The sequence below is a fragment of the Bos indicus x Bos taurus genome, chromosome 6 (genome assembly GCF_003369695.1).
Source record: "Bos indicus x Bos taurus breed Angus x Brahman F1 hybrid chromosome 6, Bos_hybrid_MaternalHap_v2.0, whole genome shotgun sequence".
Classification (NCBI taxonomy): domain Eukaryota; kingdom Metazoa; phylum Chordata; class Mammalia; order Artiodactyla; family Bovidae; genus Bos; species Bos indicus x Bos taurus.
The window spans coordinates 30523488-30547015 of NC_040081.1; the positions used below are offsets into that span (position 1 = coordinate 30523488).

At 34.3% G+C, this 23528-nt stretch overlaps 2 protein-coding genes across 5 annotated transcripts in view; one reads left to right on the forward strand and one right to left on the reverse strand.

Annotated features, from left to right (window-relative positions):
- Positions 1-6683, forward strand: part of HPGDS (hematopoietic prostaglandin D synthase) — a 33025-nt gene extending 26342 nt beyond the window's left edge. Inside the window, exons 5-6 of the mRNA XM_027544053.1 lie at positions 1523-1621; positions 5769-6683. Coding sequence (XP_027399854.1) covers positions 1523-1621; positions 5769-5933 — 264 coding nt within the window. The 3' untranslated portion in view covers positions 5934-6683. The remainder of the gene's footprint in view (positions 1-1522; positions 1622-5768) is intronic.
- Positions 6684-10972: 4289 nt separating this feature from the next.
- SMARCAD1 (SWI/SNF-related, matrix-associated actin-dependent regulator of chromatin, subfamily a, containing DEAD/H box 1) overlaps positions 10973-23528 on the reverse strand; it is a 90720-nt gene continuing 78164 nt past the window's right edge. For 2 of the 4 annotated variants that reach the window (XM_027544054.1, XM_027544057.1), the window contains exons 12-24: positions 23197-23296; positions 21737-21796; positions 21557-21632; positions 20435-20570; positions 19736-19873; positions 18478-18573; positions 18266-18383; positions 17935-18056; positions 17051-17239; positions 16348-16466; positions 15333-15515; positions 14118-14227; positions 10973-12743 (exon numbers count right to left, since the gene is read on the reverse strand). In XM_027544054.1, the coding sequence (XP_027399855.1) occupies positions 12682-12743; positions 14118-14227; positions 15333-15515; positions 16348-16466; positions 17051-17239; positions 17935-18056; positions 18266-18383; positions 18478-18573; positions 19736-19873; positions 20435-20570; positions 21557-21632; positions 21737-21796; positions 23197-23296 (1509 nt within the window). In that variant the 3' untranslated portion in view covers positions 10973-12681. The remainder of the gene's footprint in view (positions 12744-14117; positions 14228-15332; positions 15516-16347; positions 16467-17050; positions 17240-17934; positions 18057-18265; positions 18384-18477; positions 18574-19735; positions 19874-20434; positions 20571-21556; positions 21633-21736; positions 21797-23196; positions 23297-23528) is intronic. The other 2 variants (XM_027544056.1, XM_027544058.1) reach the window with 2 other exon arrangements.

Here is a 23528-nt window from a genome sequence, read left to right on the forward strand (position 1 = left end):
AGGTGCCTGGTGGGCTACAGTCCATGGGGTCACAAAGAGTTGGATATGACTGCATGACGAAGCACAGCACACAAAAACATTTTATCTTCTTTAGGTTATTCTGGTGAATATTGTTTAAAATGACTCAAAACACAAATGGTTATGCTGTTTAGCAGTCTACATTTCATTAGACTGAGATGATTTCTCACCACAGACAATAAGAGAACCTAGGCTAAAGGAGAAGTCAAGAGTGTAGAGGTAAGACTTCATCTGGCACTGCCTATGCAAAGCACTGGTGTCTCTTACACTGTGGAAATGCACAGCAGGAGAAGTAGCAGAATTAGCCAAGTGAGCACACAGGAGTTTCTGGAAAGCTGTACAGCATCTACATCCTGTTCCACTGAACTCCCTCCTGTTTCCAGCTATCCAGGACAGCCAAGCTGGCTACTGCCTCCCCAACTGATGCTGAGCTACGCTAAGTTGTGGGAAATGTCACGTTTCTGGGCCTATTGCCTCTCAGCTCACAAATTTTGTATAAGGGGCTAAAGGACTCCCATTATTTTTAGAACCATGAATATATTTACCATAGAGAGAGAACCATATATACAAAGGTGGTACAGAGCCGCGGAAAGCATATAAAATCAAAATAATGACAAGCTTCCTAACCTTCAGTTTGTGATATGTGACAAACATATGTACAGGTGTAATGAAGCTTTTATAAACTCTGCTCCTCAATATAAGGCATTATAATAATCTGTACTACCTAGCTAAGTCATAATAGTAACTCAGCGAATCGATGAAGGAGTTATCCACTATCTGACATTAATAAAGGCTCAATTTTATTGTGGGTCATTTATGAATATTGATGATATATGCATATTTTATAGTATTTTTGAGTTTAGTTTACATTTCATATCCACAATACAAACCAGTCCAGTTTTCATATATAAACAAATAAACAATTCTTACCAAGAAAGACACCATGAACAAATTACTTGTTGTTCACAGATTTAAGTAAAAACAAAGATAATTATTTAAGTGGGTATATTTGTTCATTTTTTCCCCAAGGATATTATTTGCTTTGTAATAATATCTTACATATTCTATCAAAAGGGGACACCTCGGTGATGGATTTTATAGATGATATTCAAGGCAGAGAATCTCTAAGGTACAATGTTAAGTCAAAGAGAGGAAATTCATAAAGGCCCAAAAGCATAATACTTCTGTTAAGTGTAAGACTGCCAAACTGGAGGAATCTAGCCCAAGAAAATAAAGTTAGTTTCTTTTCCTTTAGTTACACTATTTAACTTTAAAGGGAGTGAGCCCAAAAAGGTGGGGGGATTTTAGAAATGTAAAAACATAATGGAATAATTTTCACTAACAAAAATCAGGATTAAAAACTATGGAAAGATTTTACTGATGAATGATTTAGTCATGATAAATGAAAAAAACCCTAAGAACTGATGACAAAAATGTAATCTATTTCCTCCTCAACTCTTTTTCTTCCTATTATCCTTAGAGTGATCTTTCCTTTCTCCCCTAGAATCAGATATTTAAGGAGCTACTTACATGTGATGCACCTCCTCTTCTGCAAAATTTGGACACGTACTTAGGGGAAAACGAGTGGCTTATTGGTGACTCTGTGAGTATGTTTTACATCTTAAAAAATGTATGCACATATATATGGATAAATCAAAAACTATAAAAATGTATTGAATAGGGAAGAAGTAGGTTAGAGAAGTAGACGTAGGTTAGAGGGACAAAAGCTAAACTTCTTTGAATAAACCTTTCTTGGTGATGTTAACTTTAGAAAAACGTACTAAAGTATATAACAATAACAAAAACATTTTAAAAAGCTATCACTGACAAACTAGAGCAAAGTGAAACAAATGAACTTGTGTCAAATTGGTGAATAGGGTATGTGGAGAAATAGCTCTGTACTCTATCAGTAAAAAACTATTTTAAGAAACATCATCATTGCTAAAACAGAGTGATTTGACTATACACATCTTATTATGAATATTTTCTCAGGGCAAACAATATTAATCATACACCAGTTTCAGTTCACAATGTACTTTATTTTAGGGTAAAGAAAAAAGCATTCTGTGTCTTTTTCTTGAAAAAATGGCCAACTTACTTGTCCTGGGCAACCCTAGGACGAAGATCCTTGTCTCCAAATTCTAAAAGTAACTGTTTCTTGGATAAACAGCTCATTCTCAGTTTGGGACAGGAAATGTAAAACATGAGCTGGGAATACTTTGTTATACCAGAACCAAATTCATTATTAAAAAAAAAAAAACCCCGAAAATTGGAGTTGTGTCAAAAGGACCTAGAAGTCAACTTGTAGACACTCTCACTGGCCAAAGATGAGCAAAACTGTCTAACACAAAACCTTTATAATAAAGTGCTGAATGTCTCATATAAGTATTGAACACTGTAGTAAAAGTGAAAAACAGAATGGTTGTATGGGTACAGAATGGTTGTTAAGTGTATCGGTTGTTTACCCTCCTGATCATAGTTCACTGCCACGGCCCAGCATCACAGGAGAGTTCTACGCAGCGTATCACTAGCCTGGGAAAAGATCAAAATTCAAAGTGTGGTTTCTACAGAATATGTATCATTTTTGCACTGAAGGAGATCAGCCCTGGGATTTCTTTGGAAGGAAATGATGCTAAAGCTGAAACTCCAGTACTTTGGCCACCTCATGTGAAGAGTTGACTCATTGGAAAAGACTTTGATGCTGGGAGGGATTGGGGGCAGGAAGAGAAGGGGATGACAGAGGATGAGATGGCTGGATGGCATCACTGACTCGATGGACGTGAGTCTGAGTGAACTCCGGGAGTTGGTGATGGATAGGGAGGCCTGGCGTGCTGCGATTCATGGGGTCGCAAAGAGTCGGACACGACTGAGCGACTCATCTGATCTGATCTGATAGTCAAAAAATTGTAAAGCTGAACCACTGTAAGCCAGAGACAGACTGTCTATATTTAGAAAACTGAAAAACAAAAAGTGTGTGTGTGTGTGTGTGTGGGGGTTGAAGAAAGCATTTATCTTGCCATTCTTATGCCAATTAAACCTCAAGATTAAAAAAAAAAAGATGGGATGAAGTTTGTCTTAAGTTTTTTAGTTAGTAAGTACGGAGAGATTAAAATAAACCATCACTATCTTCCAACCCATGAAGAATCAATGGATCTAAGCACTGACTATCAACAATTGTTAATATCACAAAAGGGAGAGAACCAGATATTATGAGCCTGCTAATAGAGGAGCACACCGTCACCTATGAAGTAGTCTTGCCAATAAAAAGTTCAAATCTAAATCTGATTGAGAAGCTGTGTTAAGTTGGGGCGCCTGCCTTCAACGAGACACCATTCTAGGAGAGAAGATACTGCTTTTGGCCACACTTCGGGACTTACTCTAGTCACTATCTGCTGAGTCCTGAAGAGACAGAGAAGCAAACTTGCCACGTCTTTTGTTCCTTTCTCTGCCCTATTGACTGAACAATTTCTAATGATTAAAAATATTTTTTCTTCTTCTTTTTATTAAAATTTCTTTGTAATCTATCTCCTATCCATTTCTCAGCACTTTCTCCCTTCCTCCAAATGTTCCAAACACTCTGGTGTTTTGTTTTTCCCTTAAATACAAGTCATACTCAAGCCTTTACACTCACTCTTCCTTCTGCCTGAAATGTTTAATTCCCAAATCACTGCACGTCTGGATCTTTTTATGATTCAAGCCTTAGCTTAAATGGCACCTCTTAAAGGACTTCTCTAACCACCTGAGAACCTCTCATCACTCTGTCTTCATCACCCTTATCACTTCACGTGGATTTTGGTTTTTGTTTAATTGAAGTACAGTTGATGTGCAACATTATGTTACTGGTATACAACATAGTGGTTCACAATTTAAAACTTACACTCTATTTATAAATAGTATATAATATTGGTTATATTCCGTGTTGTACAATATTTCTTTATAGCTTATTTTACACATAATGGTCTGTACATCTTAATGCCCTCTCCGAGATGTAAGAGTAGGAGTAGGGAACACTTTCTACCAGTGTCCATGTGGTAGAAAGCTCACATATATGGCTACTGCCAGTTTCTCTGTTCCTAGTATGAACACAGAGGACAAGCATGAGCCACAGCTTCCCTCTTGCCTCTCTGGAAGACTTTTCAAGACCAGTAGATAGACCTGGCCTATCAAAGTGCTGATTTTGCCCTGGATCCTGGTGTGAGATCTTGTATGCCCCCTTAAGAGTAAAGTTTCTATTTTCCCCAGTTGTTTGAAAACTTCCAAAATCAAACCCTGCTGGTCTTCAAAGCCAAATACTCTGGGGTCTTGTCTTCCTGGTGCTGGACCCCTGGGCTAGGGGCCCTGACTTGGGGCTCAGAAGTCACTCCTGTGGGAGAACCTCTGCAGCATGTTTATTCTCTAATTTGTCAATTGTCCCCAGCAGGATAAAGGACTGGATTAATTATATTATGAATCTGCCCCTCCTACTTGTCTCACTGTAGTTCCTTCTTTATGTGTTTAGTTGTAGATTTTTTCTGGTAGATTCTGGTCTTTTTCATCAATGGTTGTTCTGTAGACACTTGTGATTTCTGGTGCACTTGTAAGAGAAGGTGAGATCAGGGAGGTGAGCTTTCTACTCCACCACCTTGACCGATCCCCTGCACCACACTTTCCATGTCTGACTGTCTTCCTGCTTCTAAAGTGGGAACTTCATCAGAGAAGGGTCTTGCATCACATCTTGCTCTCTAGTCAATCCCAGCACTTAACCTGTACAGGGCACATAGTAGGTACTTCATAAATATTTGTTGACTGAATTCTGAATCCTCTAACCAATAAACTGTCCTATGAATGTTGACAGATTTTTAGTGAGCAAGTTCATAAAACACTAGCAACCTGAATTGTTAAATCCCACACAAAAGCAAAACTAAGAACAGTCCATATTTAAACTTCACTCTTTGATGACATTTATATGGAGCCAAAGTAATATGATCCAGATTAGTTTCTAGTCATAAAGGAACAAAACAAGTGTATAAATCAAAACAAACAAATAATCAAAAAAGGTATACAAGAGTAGGGCTAGGCTGTCATCATTCTACTGTACAGTGACCAGTTATAGTAATGGTCAGACATATATTATGTCTTCTGATGTGATCCAATATAATATTAGCCAAAGTATTTAATTTAAAGCCATGTACTGTCTAAAGATAACTTGTACTGTACTCCTTTTTACTCTGCCATATAAAGGAACAAGGTAAACATGAAATAATTATAAAAATCCCGAAGGCAGGACATTGTGCAGAACTAGTGTAGAATCTTCAATAATTCAATGATATGGAATAAAAAAGGGGGGTACTGTTCTGAATTGAGAGTTAAAGGATATAACCAAGTGAAACGCATGGTCCCAGAATGGATACTGGTTTGTCCTATGAAAGACATTTGAGAAACAGATGGAAAAGCACTGACAGGGTATTAGATAACATAAAAATGTATTGTTACAGAAAGGTGGAGATTGAATCAAGTTACAAAAGAGTATGTACTGTAATATCTCATTTTAGTAAACACACACACACATGCACAGAAAAACCACCTTATACTAAAGTGTTAATATGAGTAACCTCTGGGCTTGGGAGTATGGTGTTATCTATAATTTTCTATCATATACACATTCTGCTTTTGTAATTACAGACTATTCTGAATTAAAAAACAACTTTTTTTTTTACATTAAGAAATTAGGCCTTTTATATTCCAATGAAAATTTGTTTCCTTTAAACTAGGTAACTTGGGCAGACTTCTACTGGGAAATTTGCAGTACCACACTTTTGGTCTTTAAATCTGATTTGCTGGACATCCACCCCAGGCTGGTGACATTACGGAAGAAAGTCCAAAGCATTCCTGCCATCGCTGACTGGATACTGCGAAGGCCCCAGACCAAACTCTAGGTAATGCCGGCCGCCTCCAACCTTTATTCTTCTTCACAGCATCACTCTCATCAGATAAGAAGCTATATCAACATGCTGCATAATGTGCATACACCATCCCCTCAACTCCATCAACACTTTCACTTCTGTCATATTCTGCTCATTAAAAGAAAAAAGAGGAGGAAAGGGGATAAAAAAAAAAGACTTTTGTTTCCAGTATCTTTTTTTCTCCAGAAGAGCTTCACATTATCTATAAGCAGGGAAAATAGTTTACAATACAGGCAGGCCATGCTTTGCACTAGTTCTGACATGCATGAATTTCAGTCTATGGTTTAGTTACATACTTTCCAAAAAAAGAAATGGTTTGGATTTCAGTTTCCATGGTGTATTAATGAGTAATTGCATAAAGTATAAAGTTTGCTGCTAGCGCTTCAGCCCACAAGTCACTACGTAAATAACAGACGGATGTATGACCAATCACGCCACTTCTTTGAGTCTGCTGGAGACTGGTCACTGCACATCTGTCATTCACGCACAGACAGCAACGCGTGTAGCTGTGCTGCCTGCTTGCTTCTCAGTGATAAACCCACTTGACATTTTACAAAAATGGATAATTGAAAAGAGGAACTCACCCACAGCAAAGGAAACCATTAACAAAATGAAAAGACAACCCTCAGGAGAAAATACTTGCAAATGAAGTGACAGATAAGGGATTAAACCTTCAAAATATACAAAAAGGTCATGCAACTCTGTCAAAAAACTGACAATCAAAAAATGGGCAAAAGATCTAAAGAGACATTTCTCCAAAGAAAACACAAAATGGCCAAAAAACACATGAAAAGATGCTCACCATCACTAATTATCAGAGAAATGCGAATCAAAGCTGTTGCTTCAATGGGGTATCACCTCACAGTAGTCAAAATGGCCATCATCAAAAATCAAGTCTATAAATAATAAATACTGGAAAGGGTATGGAGAAAGGAGAACCCTCTTACACTGTTGGTGGGGATGTAAACTGTTATAATCACTATGGAGAACAGTATGCAAGTTCCTTAAAAACTAAAACCAGAATTATCATATGATCCAGCAATTATATACCTGGGCATATTTCCAGAGAAAACAATAACCTGAAAAGACACACGCATCCTGATGTTCATCACAGCACTGTTTACAATAGCCAGGGCATCAAAGCAACCTACATGTCCATCAACAGAGGAGGGCTAGGAGGTGGAACATATATATAATAGAATACTATTCAGCCATCAACAGAATGAAATAATGCCATTTGCAGCAACATGGATGGACCTAGACATTACCACGCCACGTTAAGTGAGCCAGAAAAAATCATGAGTATCACTTATATGTGGGATCTGAAAAGGATACAAATGAATTTATTTACAAAACAGAAACAGACTTAGATATTGAAAACAAATTTATGGTTACCAAAAATGAAAGTGTGTGTAGTGGGGAATAAACTAGGAGTTTGGGATGAACATACATATACTACTGTATATGACCGATAACCAACAAGGACCCCCTACTGTATAGCACACGGAACTCTACTCAGCACTGTAATTACTTATATGACCAAAGAATCTAAAAAATATCTGAATGTATAACTGAATCACTTAGATGCACAGGTGAAACAACATTGTAAATCCATTCTACTCCAATAAAATTAAAGTATTTAAAAAAAAAAAGACAAAGAGAACTCACCAACAAAGATGAAAGTGCAGTAAAGAAAAGTGGTAATGCTGGAGTGAAACTCAAACTGAACATAAATGGAAAGACAGTCTTCACACGCAGTCTGAAGAACTTGGTAAGGCAAATTTACTGACATAGATGAGGAAAGTGGTTGTGGCAAAGATGAAGATATCCTGGAGGAAGTGAGACTGGTGAAAAATCCTTCACATTAAAAGAACAGATGAAAAGAATGAGAAGCCAAGGCACAGATAAGAAGAAAATATCTGCAAAAGGACTTCATCCAAAATATATAAAGAACTCTTAAACATCAACAACAAAATAAACAACCTGATTACAAAATAGACGAAAACATCTGGATACACACCTCATCAAAGACACACAGCTGGCAAATAAGCATATGAAAAGATGCTCAACATTATATGTTACCAGGGAACTGCAAACAATGAGATACTATTACATACCTATTATAAAGGTAAAAATTCAAAATATAACACCAAATGCTGGCAAGGATGTGGGGCCACAGGGACTTTTATTCATTTCTGATATAAATGCAAAATAGTACATATACCTTGACAGAGAGTTTGGCAATTTCTTACAAAATTAAACATACTCTTACCATATGATTCAGCAATCACACTCTTTGGTATTTGCCCAAGGGAGTTGAAAACAGGTCCACCAGAAAATCAGCACACTGATATTGTTGGTAGCCTCATCAATAATTGCCACAACTTTCAAGCAACCAAAATATCCATTAGTAGGTTAATGGATAAGAAAACTGTGGTTTACCCAACAAGAGAACATTTTTCAGAGCTAAAAAGAAATGAGCTATCAAGCCATGAAAAGACATGGAGGAAACTTCAATGGATTTTTAAAGCAGTAAGACTATTCTGCAAGATACTATAATGGGTTCATTTGTCAAACCCATACACCATACAACATCAAGAGTGAACCTTAGTGTAATCGATGGACTTTTGGTGATTATGTCGTCTCAATGTAGGTTCACTGATTGTAACAAAAGTATCATTTTGGTGTAAGATGTTGATAGCGAGGGAAGTTGTGTTGTGTGGGGACAAGAGTACATGGGAACCCTCTGTACATCCTGCTTAATTTGCTATGAACCTAATCTCCTTTACTAAAGTCCACTTAAAAAGAAAAAACAGCAGGGAAGGGGGGCATTATTTCATAACACTGAAAAAGCAATGAAATGTTGGAAGCTGATTGAAATCTAGGATTATGACTATTTGCAAAAGTTTAAAAAAAAAAAATTCTTGCCTGCAAGTTTTATAGGAAGGTACCATTCCAACTACTTTGATAAATTTTTTACAAAAATTTTCTCAATGTTTCTAATATTTTACAGTGCACTAAATATTAGTTTTCCTATTTCATTCATTTACTTATAAATTTACTTTATGCTGACAAAATTTTTAAAGGCCATGGAACAATCATTTTTCCTGAGGATTATTTTACACTTTCAACTTCAATCATTTTTATAGTTCTACATGACTGTACAAGAACTACCCATATAAACAAGCCATTTACATAGAAATCTTTCAATAAACTGTATATTTGGATTATCCCAATCTATTTTAAACCATAATTATATTAAAAAATAACATTTTAGTTCAATATACATGTTAATATTATTGAGTTGTCTAATCTTAGTATGTCATATCAGGAAATAGATTAACAAAACAGATAGCCTTATCCATGAAATGAATGGCAGAGGAAAGAGAATATAGTTGAGAAGCAAAAAGTGGGGACAGGGTATGGGAAAAGAAGAAAGAAAAGGCAAGTCCATGTAACTGTGATCTTGTTTAAGGTGCTTCTTTCTTCATAACAATTCTATGAAATCTGAGGAAAAAAATTACTGTACACATTATTAAGAATTACACTGAGAGTCAGAAAGAGAAAGATAAATACCGTATTCTAACACATATATACGGAATCTAGAAAAATGGTACTGAAGTATTTATTTACAGGGCAACAATGGAGAAGCAGACATAGAGAATAGACTTACGGACATGGGGAGAGGGGACGAGAGGGTGAGATGAACAGAAAGAGTAACATGGAAACTTACATTACCATATGTAAAATAGATGGCCAACAGGAATTTGCTGTATGGCTCAGGAAACTCAAAACAGGGCTCTGTATCAACCGAGAGGGGTGGATGGGAGGGAGATAGGAGGGAGTTTCAAAAGGGAGGGGATGTATGTATACTTATGGCTGATTCTTGTTGAGGTTTGACAGAAAACAACAAAATTCTGTAAAGCTATTATCCTTCGATAAAAAATTAAAAACAAACAAAAAAGAATTACACTGAAAAACAAAGTGTATTTCTCAAGTACCTTGCTTCTTCAGATTACTTTTCTTACTGTTAGTAGCTGTTAAGAAATGATAATAGGTTGTAAGCAACTTCTCATTGCATAGTCCTCATATATGTCATCAGGGCAGTCTAGAGGGAAAAAAAAATTGTGTTTCACAGAAGAAATTCAAATAATACTCTAGATAATAAAGGTAGAAACTTTTCTTCCCTCTTATATATATTGATTTTCCTCCACGTAATTACATTCTAACAAGCTGTATTGAAAATAGAACTTAGTGATAAATATATTTATATAAATTATGAAAACTCTATAATATAGAGTCCCACTGTTTACACATATCATGATTCAACAGAAAATGCAACCATAGCAGATTTTATAAGGAAATATTTCAATCACAGCATCATCATAACCTTTAGGTCATCTTTTTTTCACTGAAAAGAACAACATATTCCATTATCCCATCCTGTATTTAAACATCTCCTCACTGAGCAAGTAAGCAAGGGCGAGAGTACATGAATTAATCACAGCAGAAATGAGTTGCATATTATATTTATAATTAGTAAGAAATCATACCTTTTGGGAAGTTAAAACAATCAATTCCTTAATTTATAGACCATTTAAATATCTTAAGGTCACACAAATGGAAACCAAATCTCCTGATACTCTTATCTAATCATCATTATACAATAACACCAATGAGGAACAATATTAATGTTTCAACATACATATCTATTGGTATAAAGTTACAAGACTGGGGTCAGAACTAAGAGTTATGAAAACACATTATGTCTTTTATCCCTGTGTGACCTGTATTAAAAAAACATACAGTGCTTCAGTTGGCCAAACATTACTCCAACAACTGTGGCTTCATATAGTCTTTACTGAATATGGATTTCGAATTTTACTGCTATCAGTTCAATAAAAGGACTAATGAGAATACATCCAAAGTAATCATTCCAGTTCACTGAGAAAGAGACAATATTAAGCACATAATACCATTTGTGCTCAATACAGAAACTACTACAAAATGTATGTAATACAACTTATGATCATAATTGTTTTTATTAAGCCAAAAACATAACAGAGCTTTACAGGGAGAACCCAACTACATTTAATTAAACATAAAAATATGGATTAAACAACAACAAAAGAAACAGCCTATCACTGAAGACACATTAATACAAGAAAGTTACAAGGAACCCATTTAAGATTTTTAGAAGGTAACATTCTCAACAATATAAGTGATTTGGGTACCATGATGTAGAAGGAGGTAGTAATACTATTTGCAGAGTCTTTTCAATCTTTCAAGACTGGGTAAGTCTACTGAGTCATGAGTTTTCAGGGTCTATAGTATCTGAAGAATCACTATAAGAGCTTCATTAGCCTTCAACTGAAGAGTTCTATTACTCTAGAAACTTAGAAAGTCAGGATGTTGTGAAAGTATAATCTTCAAAAATGAACAAATCTTTGATTTATAAATAAGTTTATTTATAATGATATTTACATAATAAAACAAAACACATGAAACTCACAAGTTATACAAAGAAACTGATGCATAATAAAAACAGCAATATAGACCAACAGGCAAAAATTTAAAGAAAGATTTAATAAAGACTTAAATATCAAGTAGACAACTTTACTTCTAAATTTCACTTTGTCACCCACACTGAATTGGAATTGAAGAATGGCTCTCTCTTCAGGAGGTCCTGTACTGGAAATTCTGCCAAGTGTAAATTATATTTTGATAAGAATTCAAAGTTAATGACCTATTTCCATGCAGTACCTAATGCTGCCTTAAAATGAAGTCATATTCAGTCTGCTTTGAAGTGAATCAGCCTGCTTATCTGTTCTGCCAGACTAGAAAAATGTCACCAACATTTTGCTGATGTGGCAGGAATAAACTACTATGTAAAGAGAACTGGAGCAGAAATAACTGGGCAATAGTTTCAAGAGAAGCAAAAGCCAGGAGAGGGAAAATAATGAAAACATGCACAAGAATAGGTAGACTAGTAAGCACAGTTAGTGCAGTTGGGAAATGAACAGAAGGATTTACTTCATGGAGTAAGATAAAGGCTTCTTCAGTTACTATTCACTGGAAAACAACTTAGTGCCTAGCCAAACAAATTTGTGTTAACAGAAGTACTTGGGAGGACCTGGGCAGGGGGTTAGTATATGGAATGCCACCTTTAAATTCAGGTTGAGTTCTTATTGACAGTGGTGAACATCTGTTTCAAATAGCAATAAAATGAAAACTATATAATCTATACAGCTGCATTCTTTAACATAATTAAAAAAAAACTTCAAATGAGACGAGCAAAAACAAGACATAAGCATTGTCAAATAAGGCACATGTAAAAATCTACACACATTATCCAGTGAAAGACAATATATATATATATATATTTGGAGGTAGAAATAATTACAAAAATACTGACATTTCTAAAGCATTAGCGTATTTGTTACAAACAATCACCAACTAATCCCCATTCAGAAAACTGTTTTGTAAAATGATTATTTAACATCTTCAAGACTACATATTCGTGGCTTTTTTCGAAATTTCACATGTGAGCATCTGGAGAATTCAGTTAGTGGCAAAAAAGTTGTCCATACTATGAGAAATGTAATATGGAAATTATAAAAAGTTATAAATGTTCATAAACCCCATGGTCATCATAATGTAAATGTCCTTGAGTGCACCAAGTTGATATTTCCTCATCAGTTAGGAATTAACAATTCTTACTTCACAGGCCCATTGATGTTTTCAGTAATGTGGCTATATCTGCTGGCATACTTCCTTCGTCACCTGCAGGTCAGAAACTGGTGTTACAAGTTTGATAAAAATATTTTATGAAGCATACTTCTTTCCAATTTTCTCTACTTTTGGTGAATTCTTAATCATCTTTCAAAGCCCAGTTTGATTCAGTGTTACTCCCTGTTAAAAACCTTCTCAAATTCCTACAAATAATATTAGGGCTACTTCCCCTGTGCTCATGTTCACATTGCCAGCAGAGCAGTCTACAGCTTCTCTTTCTGATTTGATAAAGATATACAGAGACAGATATAGATAGCCTGGATCATATCCTATAGACTACATAGTATTTACTCCTCAGGTTCACTAAATAAAAGCATCTATGTAACAATCTGAATGTGAAAATAAAGACAAAACTCATAAATCCAACCAAACAGAAATAATTTCATCTAAACTTATTTTCAGTCCAAAGATAATCATTGACTTAAAGAAAATTTCAATTAAACAAGACCCCAGTATCTAGACACACTTATCCAGGCATCTCTCTTTCTCTGTCACTCATACAGACCCCAGCTAGAGTCTAAATGTAAGAATACTTTTATCTACTCTTCTCCTTTCAGGAAAAATATGCATAAGATGACAAACCACTGTATAAACTCTCAGGACATTCACTGACATGCTTGCCTCTGAACTTGTCCAAAGACTTGAAAACAGTCCATGAAACCAAATTTAACATCACATAAAAAAGTAAGATGCAGAAATAACTGGTCATACAATAAAAAATAAACTTTACAAGGAAGCTGGGTGATAGGGTGGGAAGGAGGCTTTTATTTGCCCTTTTATATCTTAGGAATCTTGAACTATGTGGATTTATTTACCTTTTTAATAAAAAATTAAAACTTTAAAAATCATTCTCTTTAAAAAGATGGAGGAAATGGAGAGGGTTCTATTTGATGATTGTTTCTAATATCCAATTGCTCTTTAATTTGAAATTATTCAATTTTTTAATAAGTGCATTTTATTGTACTCTAGAGTAATGAGTATTTTGCTAGTCAAAATGAAATTAATATAAATGTTAGAGTTCTTAAGAACTTAATATTGTGCCATGTGCTTTGGATTCATAAATATTTCTAATATAGTAAGTGAATTACAAAACTGCAGATAAAATTATGGACCCAATTTTATTTCTGGGATATTTTTGTGTCAGAGACTGAGAATGGAAGAGACAGAATTTTTCAAAATCAAAGTGGTTTTATCAGTTCTGGCAAAATGATCTTAGTTACTGCAGTACTTTTAACACAAGTATGCTTATGTTCTCCTGTGCTATCCGTTAATCTGCATACCAATCAAGGACTCAAATCATCTTTGTTACTCCCTGCTACTGCTAAATTGACGCCTTTCCATATTTTATGCTGATAAAAAACTTACCTTCATCTACTGTGGTCATATCTTGTTCTAGTTTCAATTTCTGTTGATTAATTTTTAGCATGGATTCTTCAATTGTCCCTTGGCCTATTAATTTTATAACTAGTACTTCTCTAAAGAAAACACAAGATATGTCCACTGGTTACTTAATATAAAATTATTTGATATATATAAACTATGAAATACATAAATCGCTTAAGAATGCAGTAAGAATAATTAGAAAATTGTTTTAATGAATACATCCATAAATTTAAATTCTTTTATTCACACTACTTGAGATTGACATTTTCTGAGCATGTCACTTTCAAACATCCTTACTGATCCAAAGGATAAGAAAAAAGGTATCTATAAAAATTGCTGGTATAACTGTATTACAACAAACAATTCTGGGTTCAGGTAGGTATTTCATTTAACAAAGAACATGCTTTTCTTATCAGGTTCCCAGAGATATAATTTAGTACAAAAAGTATGGAAGTGTTGTAAAGTACAAGGATTACATAGGAGGTTTTAGTTCTACAATAAGTACTAATAAATATTTGGTTCACAAATGAACTTATCAATGTCTTTTGGAAATACAGTAAAACACCCCACAAAGACTGATTGTTTGCTGTTTACATTGAGAACAGAGCTGAATTATAGGTATTTTCACCTCTTTATGTCCTGTGAGCAATGTCTAATTTAACCTTCACCTAAAATACCTACAGCTCACATAATCTATTTCCTATGAGGTAAGAAGGTAGCAACTGTATCACATTACCAAATGTGTCTGGCTCTTACATGGCTTAACAAGAAGTTATTTCAATTACTAATCTTTTTCAAAGGGGCTGGGCCATTGGTAGGACTTCGTTTTCATTAGTTGCAGAACGATATGGACTGGGGGTGGGAGGTTATTCTGTTTTATTTTTAGGCTGCACCATGTAGCTTGTGGGATCCTAGTTCCCCAACCAGGGATTGAACCCGCTCTCCTGGCAGTGAAAGTGCCTAGTCCTAACCCCTGGACCTCCAGGGAATTCCCTGCTTTAATTACTAGAATAGGAATAGGTTATATAGTGGAGTTCATATCCAACACTGTTGATATAAAATACCACAGGAGTCTTGCTTTGCTGAAAATATAAAAACAAAAAACTAAGAAAGGACATCTGACAGATCATATTCTAATACTCTATAGAAATTAAATTGGCATTTAATTAAAAATAAATTTCAACTGCAAACACTCACTTCGTCTGGCCTACTCTATGGCATCTATCTTCTGCTTGTTTGTCATTGTAAGGATTACAGTCAATATCATGAAGTATAACAACATTTGCTGAAGTCAGGTTTATTCCTAAGCCGCCAGCTTTTGTTGACAGCAGAAAGACAAAGATATCCATATCGGTATTAAACTCATCAATTAGATGAATCCTATAAGATAAATATATTAGGTTAAATATCACAAAAAGGTTTATAATGAAAACTGAAAGCAATCACATCACATGGAAAATAAACTTCAAGATGTAAATAGATGCTCTTGGCACTCTAGTTATTTTTCTTTTCTACACCATTTATCTCCCTACTATTAATAATTCTTACTTTTAACTATGCAGATTTGATTAATTCCTAACTAATTTTGTCTTTTGTTAAAAGACTCTTGGCTTTTCTAAATTCTGATACGGCTTTGTGATCTTTAACCTTCTTAGAGTCAGTCAGTTATGACTCACAGACAATATCCCTGATGAACTATGCATTTCAAGATTAAAATGGTTAAAACTATAACCATTAAAACTATAATGGTTTGTTCTCTTTAGCATTACTTCTCTTCCTACTCAATGCAGGAAAAAAAAATTTACTCTAGCTGATAAAAAAATAAACCAAAGATATAATGCAGTTTAAACACACTAGAAAAAGCACTGCTTTTAAGACAACCAAAACCCCAAACTTACTCAACTACCCTCAAAACAAAAGATTTTAAGGTAATCTTGGTTTAAAGACAATGTGCTTTAGACTTGGAATGATTTTCAAAGAGAAAAGCACTGACATACATCTAACTCTACTAGTTGTTTCAAAATGTATTTGACTATGGTTCAGAACAAAAATTAAATTTTCCTCATCTTAAGGTAATGAATGATCTAAAGTAACCAAACATAAGACTCAAAGCAATATACAATTCTATGAAAAGCTCTAGACATTTAAAATTCTAACATTTACTCTTATTTGAGAGTAAGGTAGAGATTTTCTGAAACCAAAGTATACCAACCTTTCAGAAATCTGAGTCTTCCCATCTAATCTGAGGTACCTATGCTGATGATGTTTTAAGAGAACCTCTAAAATATCCAGCATCATGGTAAATTGGCTAAATAATACAACTCTATCACCCTGTGGAAATACATATATTAGTCAGGTACATAAAAATAAAATAATTATCTAATGAAAAACTGCCTCTTTAATAATAACAATAATAATCAAGTAATCATAGCTAAATTTATTTTAGATTATATATAAATTATCTTCTAAACTTTGGACCTAAAATTGATTTTTAAGACTAATTAATGGGAATAGCTACAAAAAATACTAATTAGATTGTGATCTTACAAATCTATTTCACATGTAAACATTATGCATTAATTTATGTTAATGCTCACATATAAGGATTAATTTATGTTACCATGTACCTTCAAAATACTAATTTTGAAGCAATTATATACAATGTCACCTATGAAATAATGACAAGATTATTTAAAAAATCAATATAAATACATTCTACTAACTTCTATTAGATGGAGGAAAAGTAATCAGGAAAACATGTCCAAATACATCCAAAAAATGCTCAAAACATTAATTTCTAGAAGAATGCAGAACACAGGCTAAAACCTCAAGAAAGTCAAATCATGCCAGAACTATTTTAAAGTAGCTGAACTAATTGGGAAAACATATAAGGGAGAAATATTCTTCTTTAGTACCTTCTGCTTCAATTCAGACAAGATGCATCCTAAAACTCGGAATTTTCCAGAATCTAAAATCAAGTCCATGTCTAACTGGAAGTTATTAATATGTCGATACTGTTTACAAAGTACATGTAATTCAAAGTCTGTCATAACTTCCATATCTTCAAAGATCAGGTCAGGGTTAGCCTCACAATGTGTAGGTTCCTCAAAATAAAACAAAACAATATACACCTCAAAATGAAGATAATTTATAATATGATTAGAACAATCTAAAAAAATTGTTCAGATCAGATAGAATATCTAAATCATTAGGTATTTCAGTGCAACAGATTTGGCAAAGGAAATTAATAATTATTTTTTAGCTATAATACAGATAAGAAGTTCTTACTGTTTTAGAGATAATATACTGATATATTTACAGTTGAAATAATGTCTAGAATTTGGTTCAAAATAATCCTGGGGAGGATTCTAGGTGAAACAAGAGAGCGCAATCTCCTTCCAGATGATAACTGTGAATATGGGTGAAGGTTACACAGGTAGAAGCTTTCATTACACAATTCTCTCTACTTTTACATGTCTAAAATTTTCCACGAGTTTAATATAAAACACAGATACAAAAGCATATGGCTGTGTTCGAACAAAGCGTTATTTGTAAACACAGCTACTGTCATATTTGGCCTTGTGGTCATAGTTGGCTGACTCTTGATGTAGACTATCAGTCCTTCTTGGCTCTTATGTCTCCTAATTGTTTTCAACTTTGTCTTAAAAATGTTTTTCTTAAATATTTGGTTAAAGGGTTAATACCCTTATTAGGTTCAATGGTCTGACTTTTAGACTAACAATGAATCTAAAGCTTAATAGTGCTAATAAAGCTTACTGTTAGCATACAAAATCCTTACCTTTAGCATAAGCTGAGACATTTCCTTGAGTTTTTCAGCTGTGTAATATTGGCGATGTAATAAAGGATGATTGGCCATTTTTCTCAATTGCATCATGACATTGCACATTTCTGTATTTTTTTCTGTGATCCAAAAGTACACATTAAAAAAAAAAAACAAGTTGATGGCTGTTTGCTGAAATACATCTCAATGCAAACAAAAGGTTTTAAAACTATTTCTTCAAATTGCAACTTAAAAAAAAAAAGCAAATCCCACTATCATACGATTAAACAAAAAAACAGTCCCAGTACAGGATTATTCTTTACATAAAATGGTGAAAATAAGGTTATACCCATGTTATTGATAGACTTTTTCAATCTGTTGAAGAGATTCATATAGAGTTGTTCCTGCTTCTCTGACATTGCACATAACTCAATTCGATCTTTTTTGGGGGGCAGCTGCTTGAGAACCTGTGAATGGAAAACAGTTTAAGCAGATCATTCAAATAAAGAGTAGAAAAGATTTTAAAACCAATCATAATAAAAATACACAGATAAGAGTTACCTCTTCTTTTACTCTTCTGAGAATAAATGGTTTTATAATTTGTTTTGCATGTGCTATTCTCTCCTTTTCATATATACTTTGCTCATCTGCTGGTTTCTAAGTAAAGTAAGAACATGACATTTTAAAGTTATTACACAACATGAAACTCTCCCTCACTACATTGAGTTGTTTCCCATAGAAATTCAATTCATTCTAGACGGAACTTGAATTCTGGGCTGACGTATGGCTCTTAAGACTCCACATGTACTTGCAGGTGTTGTGACAAATCAGGTACTCTCCGGAGGTAATGAAACTGAACTGCACTAGGACACTGTTCAGAAGTTATTAACTGAGGAGTCATTACCGATCACACAGATAACTCTCTTAAAAAGATGTGTATGTATTTAAGGGAGTTTGGGTGGAGGTAAAGAGAGAGAGAAGTAGAAACTTGTTTGTTATCTATTTGTGGAAAATGGCCCCCAAAGAAAGCTAGTGCAGGTGATGCAAATAATTAGTCTACAGAAATAGGGTAGTTCCTAGCCAAAACCTGTTAATTTTGGAGAAGAGGATTTTTATTCTAAGATTTTAAAGGAATCCTCCATATCCTATGATCTGCTAAGACCACCAAGTGGGAGGGACTACATTAGTGAAATTAGAAAGGCAGCTGGCAGTAGAAGATTATCAGAAAATTCTCGTAAAATACATGTGATTTGGGAGAGTGTCAAGAACCTATATAAACATTGTTGTGCTGGAAAATCAGAGTTCCTGAAAACTACACTCTCACTTTTTCTAAGTAACAGGGAAAAAATTAACCATATTTTCTTCTAAATAAGATTTCTTTATTGTGACTTTTATGGAGTGTTAATGCAAAACATATCTCCCAGTATATGAATTTTTGGGATATTCTATCTTGCCTGGCTTTATAGTTTACCTATTAAAAAAAATGCTAATTTATCTAATTTAAAAAAAGAAGATGACATGATCAAACTTTCTCCACATATTAAATATCTGAGCTATCCACTAATTTGAAATGATGATTCAGAAAATCAGGATATTAAAAACCAAAACTTTCAGACAATGATTATAGAAGCCTCCAGTTTATTTCCCATTGTATTTTGGCTGACTTCCCAACTCATCCAAATACAGGGATATCAACCACTTAAACTTATTTCATAAGCACACATCTCTGATGAAAACAAGAAAAAAGACAAAATTAAAAAATGGTCCAGATAAAACACAAAGTAAGACATTTGAGAAAAAAATATGAATTTATGCTTACTGTCTTAGAAGAAAACATTCTTCGTATTTCACTGGTGCTACTACTGAACATATGTGGCATAACAAAATTCAACAGCGACATGAGTTCTAACAGGTTATTCTGCACAGGTGTGCCTGTGAGCAGCAGACGGTTATTTGCCTATGAACAAAGATAAAGTTTAGATTAGTGTTGCCTTAAAAGAAAAAAATATTTATATACTTTTTGGTTATCTCCCTCAGTGGTGGAGAAAAAAATTAAAATCATTATTAGTAATAAAATATTCTGTGATGAAAGATAAGTAATTCTAAAAAATTATCATCTATTGTACTTAAAGGTAGAATATATAAAATAGTTTATAAGTGGCTAACTCATGTTCCCACATTACTTTTCTATGAAGCAATGAAAGAAGATAGATTACATCTGATATCCATAAAGTTTATCCTATAGTACAAAGGTTGGCAAACTGAAGCTCATGAGCTAAGATTGGTTTTTACATTTTTAAAGGGTTTAAAAAAAATAAAAAGCAAAAAACAAGTGATAGTAGCTATGGCTCATGGAGCCATAGTAGAATGGCTCATGGAGCATGAAAAGTTACTTATCTGGTCCTATACAGAAAAAGTTTACTGATCCCTAATTTAAGATACCATACACACACACACACACACACACAAAATCTAAAATTTTATCATACTTGGAAAAATTCAGAGAACATTCTCTTACATTAATTGTCATAAGGTGCTGGTAGCGGATGGAGCCCATATTCTTCAGCATATGGCCCTCATCAAAAATTGCATAATTCAGTTTCAGCCGACGAAACAGACTACGATCATCAGAACTGCTGATGGCACAGTTATACCTGTCACCAAAAGAAAAAATCAGTCTCTAAGAATAAACCTTTAAAAGCATGAACTCATGTGAGATTAATGTTTCAAAAATTATTTTTATTTATAGATTTTTAATAGCTAGTACCTAACATAGCTGGTACTCAAATAAGTACCGATGCACTTATATCCAATAATTACTGATGTACATGTAAGTGTGTATATGTTAGTCACTCAGTTGTGTCTGACTCTTTGCGACCCGATGGACTATAGCCTGCCAGACTCCTCTGTCCATGGAATTCTCCAAGCAAGAATACTAGGGTGGGTAGCTATTCCTTTCTCCAGTGGACCTTCCTGATTTAGGGATCGAACCCAGGTTCCCTGCACTGCAGGCAGATACTTTACCATCTGAGCTACCAGGGAGGATGATGATGCACATGTAACCAAGTTACAAAAGCTGCAATATGCAGTTAAAAGACAATTTGTGTGTTGTAATTAGACAACCTCTACACATCTAGAAGAGGCCAATTTGGGTACAATTTATATGTGATCTGCAATTATCACACACTTTGCTTTATGAACTGTTACATCTTAAGAAGCAGTAGGGAAAAACAAACAAACAAACATGAAGCTAAGACATTTCTGTTAAGAACATAATGTTCTGTGCTTAGTTGTTCATTATATTAAACTAGTAGAGTGAATCCAAGAAATAACAATTAATAGCAGCTAGCAGTACAAGACTATATATGAAAATGGAGTCTCTTTTATTAAGAAAAGATGAGTTCTGGATGAATTCTTTTAATCATGGTCTCCTACAGAATTAATTAAAAAGTGTTATTATGGTACTACACACCAAACTGAAAAATGCGTAAATCTTCAACATAACTCATTGTATTACTTTTGTTTCATAGTCCTTAGCACAAATTTTATTTCATTTTACTACTATTTTAAAAACATTTTTAAAAAAAGATTTGGTGGCTATACATTTTTTTTCTTCCAATTTTTTTTTCTCAATACTTACGTGGTCACGATTACATTGTATTCTTCATATCTACTATGAATGTTGTATCTAATCTGTTTACGTTCTTCTTGAGAACCTAGAATTTAAAGATGAAACATACAAATTGATTTATTGTACTTAACTGTATGTTAAGATTTTAAAGAAATTTCCAAAGTTAAGAGAATAATGACATACTCTTACCATAGTAACAGAGCACCTTTAAAGTGGGGCACCATAAATTAACTTCTCTTAACCAGTTATCTATGAGACAAAAGAGATATTACTTGCATCTGCTACAACAGGATATATGTGTGCAATGAAATGAACACTAAAGTCTAACAAGTTACACCAGGAAATTCTTCTTTTAAAAAGTAACAGAAGATGATTTTGAAAAATCACAGACTCTTCACAATTTTATCGCTGTGATTTTCAGGTGGCATCAAAATAAAGAGCAGAAGCCCAATCATTATATTTACAGATGATTATTAATTTCTAATTTTGACGTTTCTTTTTTTTGGGGGGTGGGGTACGTTCATACATACATTCTCTGACTCCAGTCTACAATGAATTGAAAAAGAATGAAACAGTAATTTGAATTGGGATGAATTGCATATTTCTCACTTAATAAATGTTTAATTATAAGTTTAAATCACTTCAGATCAGATCAGATCAGTCGCTCAGTCATGTCCGACTCTTTGCGACCCCATGAATCGCAGCACGCCAGGCCTCCCTGTCCATCACCAACTCCCGGAGTTCACTCAAACTCACATCCATTGAGTCAGTGATGCCATCCAGCCATCTCATCCTCTGTCTTCCCCTTCTCCTCTTGCCCCCAATCCCTCCCAGCATCAGAGTCTTTTCCAATGAGTCAACTCTTCGCATGAGGTGGCCAAAGTACTGGAGTTTCAGCTTTAGCATCATTCCTTCCAAAGAAATCCCAGGGCTGATCTCCTTCAGAATGGACTGGTTGGATCTCCTTGCAGTCCAAGGGACTCTCAAGAGTCTTCTCCAACATCCCGGTTCAAAAGCATCAATTCTTCGGCGCTCAGCCTTCTTCACAGTCCAACTCTCACATCCATACATGACCACAGGAAAAACCATAGCCTTGACTAGATGAACCTTTGTTGGCAAAGTAATGTCTCTGCTTTACTAGGTTGGTCATATGCTATCTAGGTTGGTCATAACTTACCTTCCAAGGAGTAAGCGTCTTTTAATTTCATGGCTGCAGTCACCATCTGCAGTGATTTTGGAGCCCAGAAAAATAAAGTCTGACAACTGTATCCACTGTTTCCCCATCTATTTCCCATGAAGTGATGGGACCGGAAGCCATGATCTTTGTTTTCTGAATGTTGAGCTCACTTAGCTTCCCTTAAATTAATTACTCATGAAACAATTTAAAAGTATTACGAAAACAATCTTTTCAAATGATATTTGATCTGTAATAATTTATAAGCTGAATAACTTACTTATACTGAGTTATTTTCTTTAAAAAGACTTCCAGTATAATAACACACATATGCAAAGGGAGAAAAGTTATAAGGAAACCACAAAAATGAACATCCACCTCCACAAACTAAGAAATCACACACACACACACAGTTTTTCTTCCCTTCATATAAAACACTATTTAGTCAAGTAAAATTGTCCACAGTATTACAAACCTATAGTTGATGCTGGAACAACAATCAAATGAGGACCTTTATTACCCTCCTGATAGAGGTAAGCCAGAAATGCAATAGCTTGAATAGTTTTTCCCAGGCCCTAAAATAAAAGTTTAAAAGAAAACATATTAAATGTAAAATCAAACAAAAGACTCAAATAAATACTGGGAAAATGAAAGAAAAAAGAATATTTCTGGTTTTATTTATTTATGATTCCCCACAATGTAACTCTACTATATTCTTAGTTCTCAATAACCAAAAAACAGATCATAATCTCCAAGTGATACTACAACTTAAAGAGTGGGATGTATTTTAACTGCTTGTTAATATGT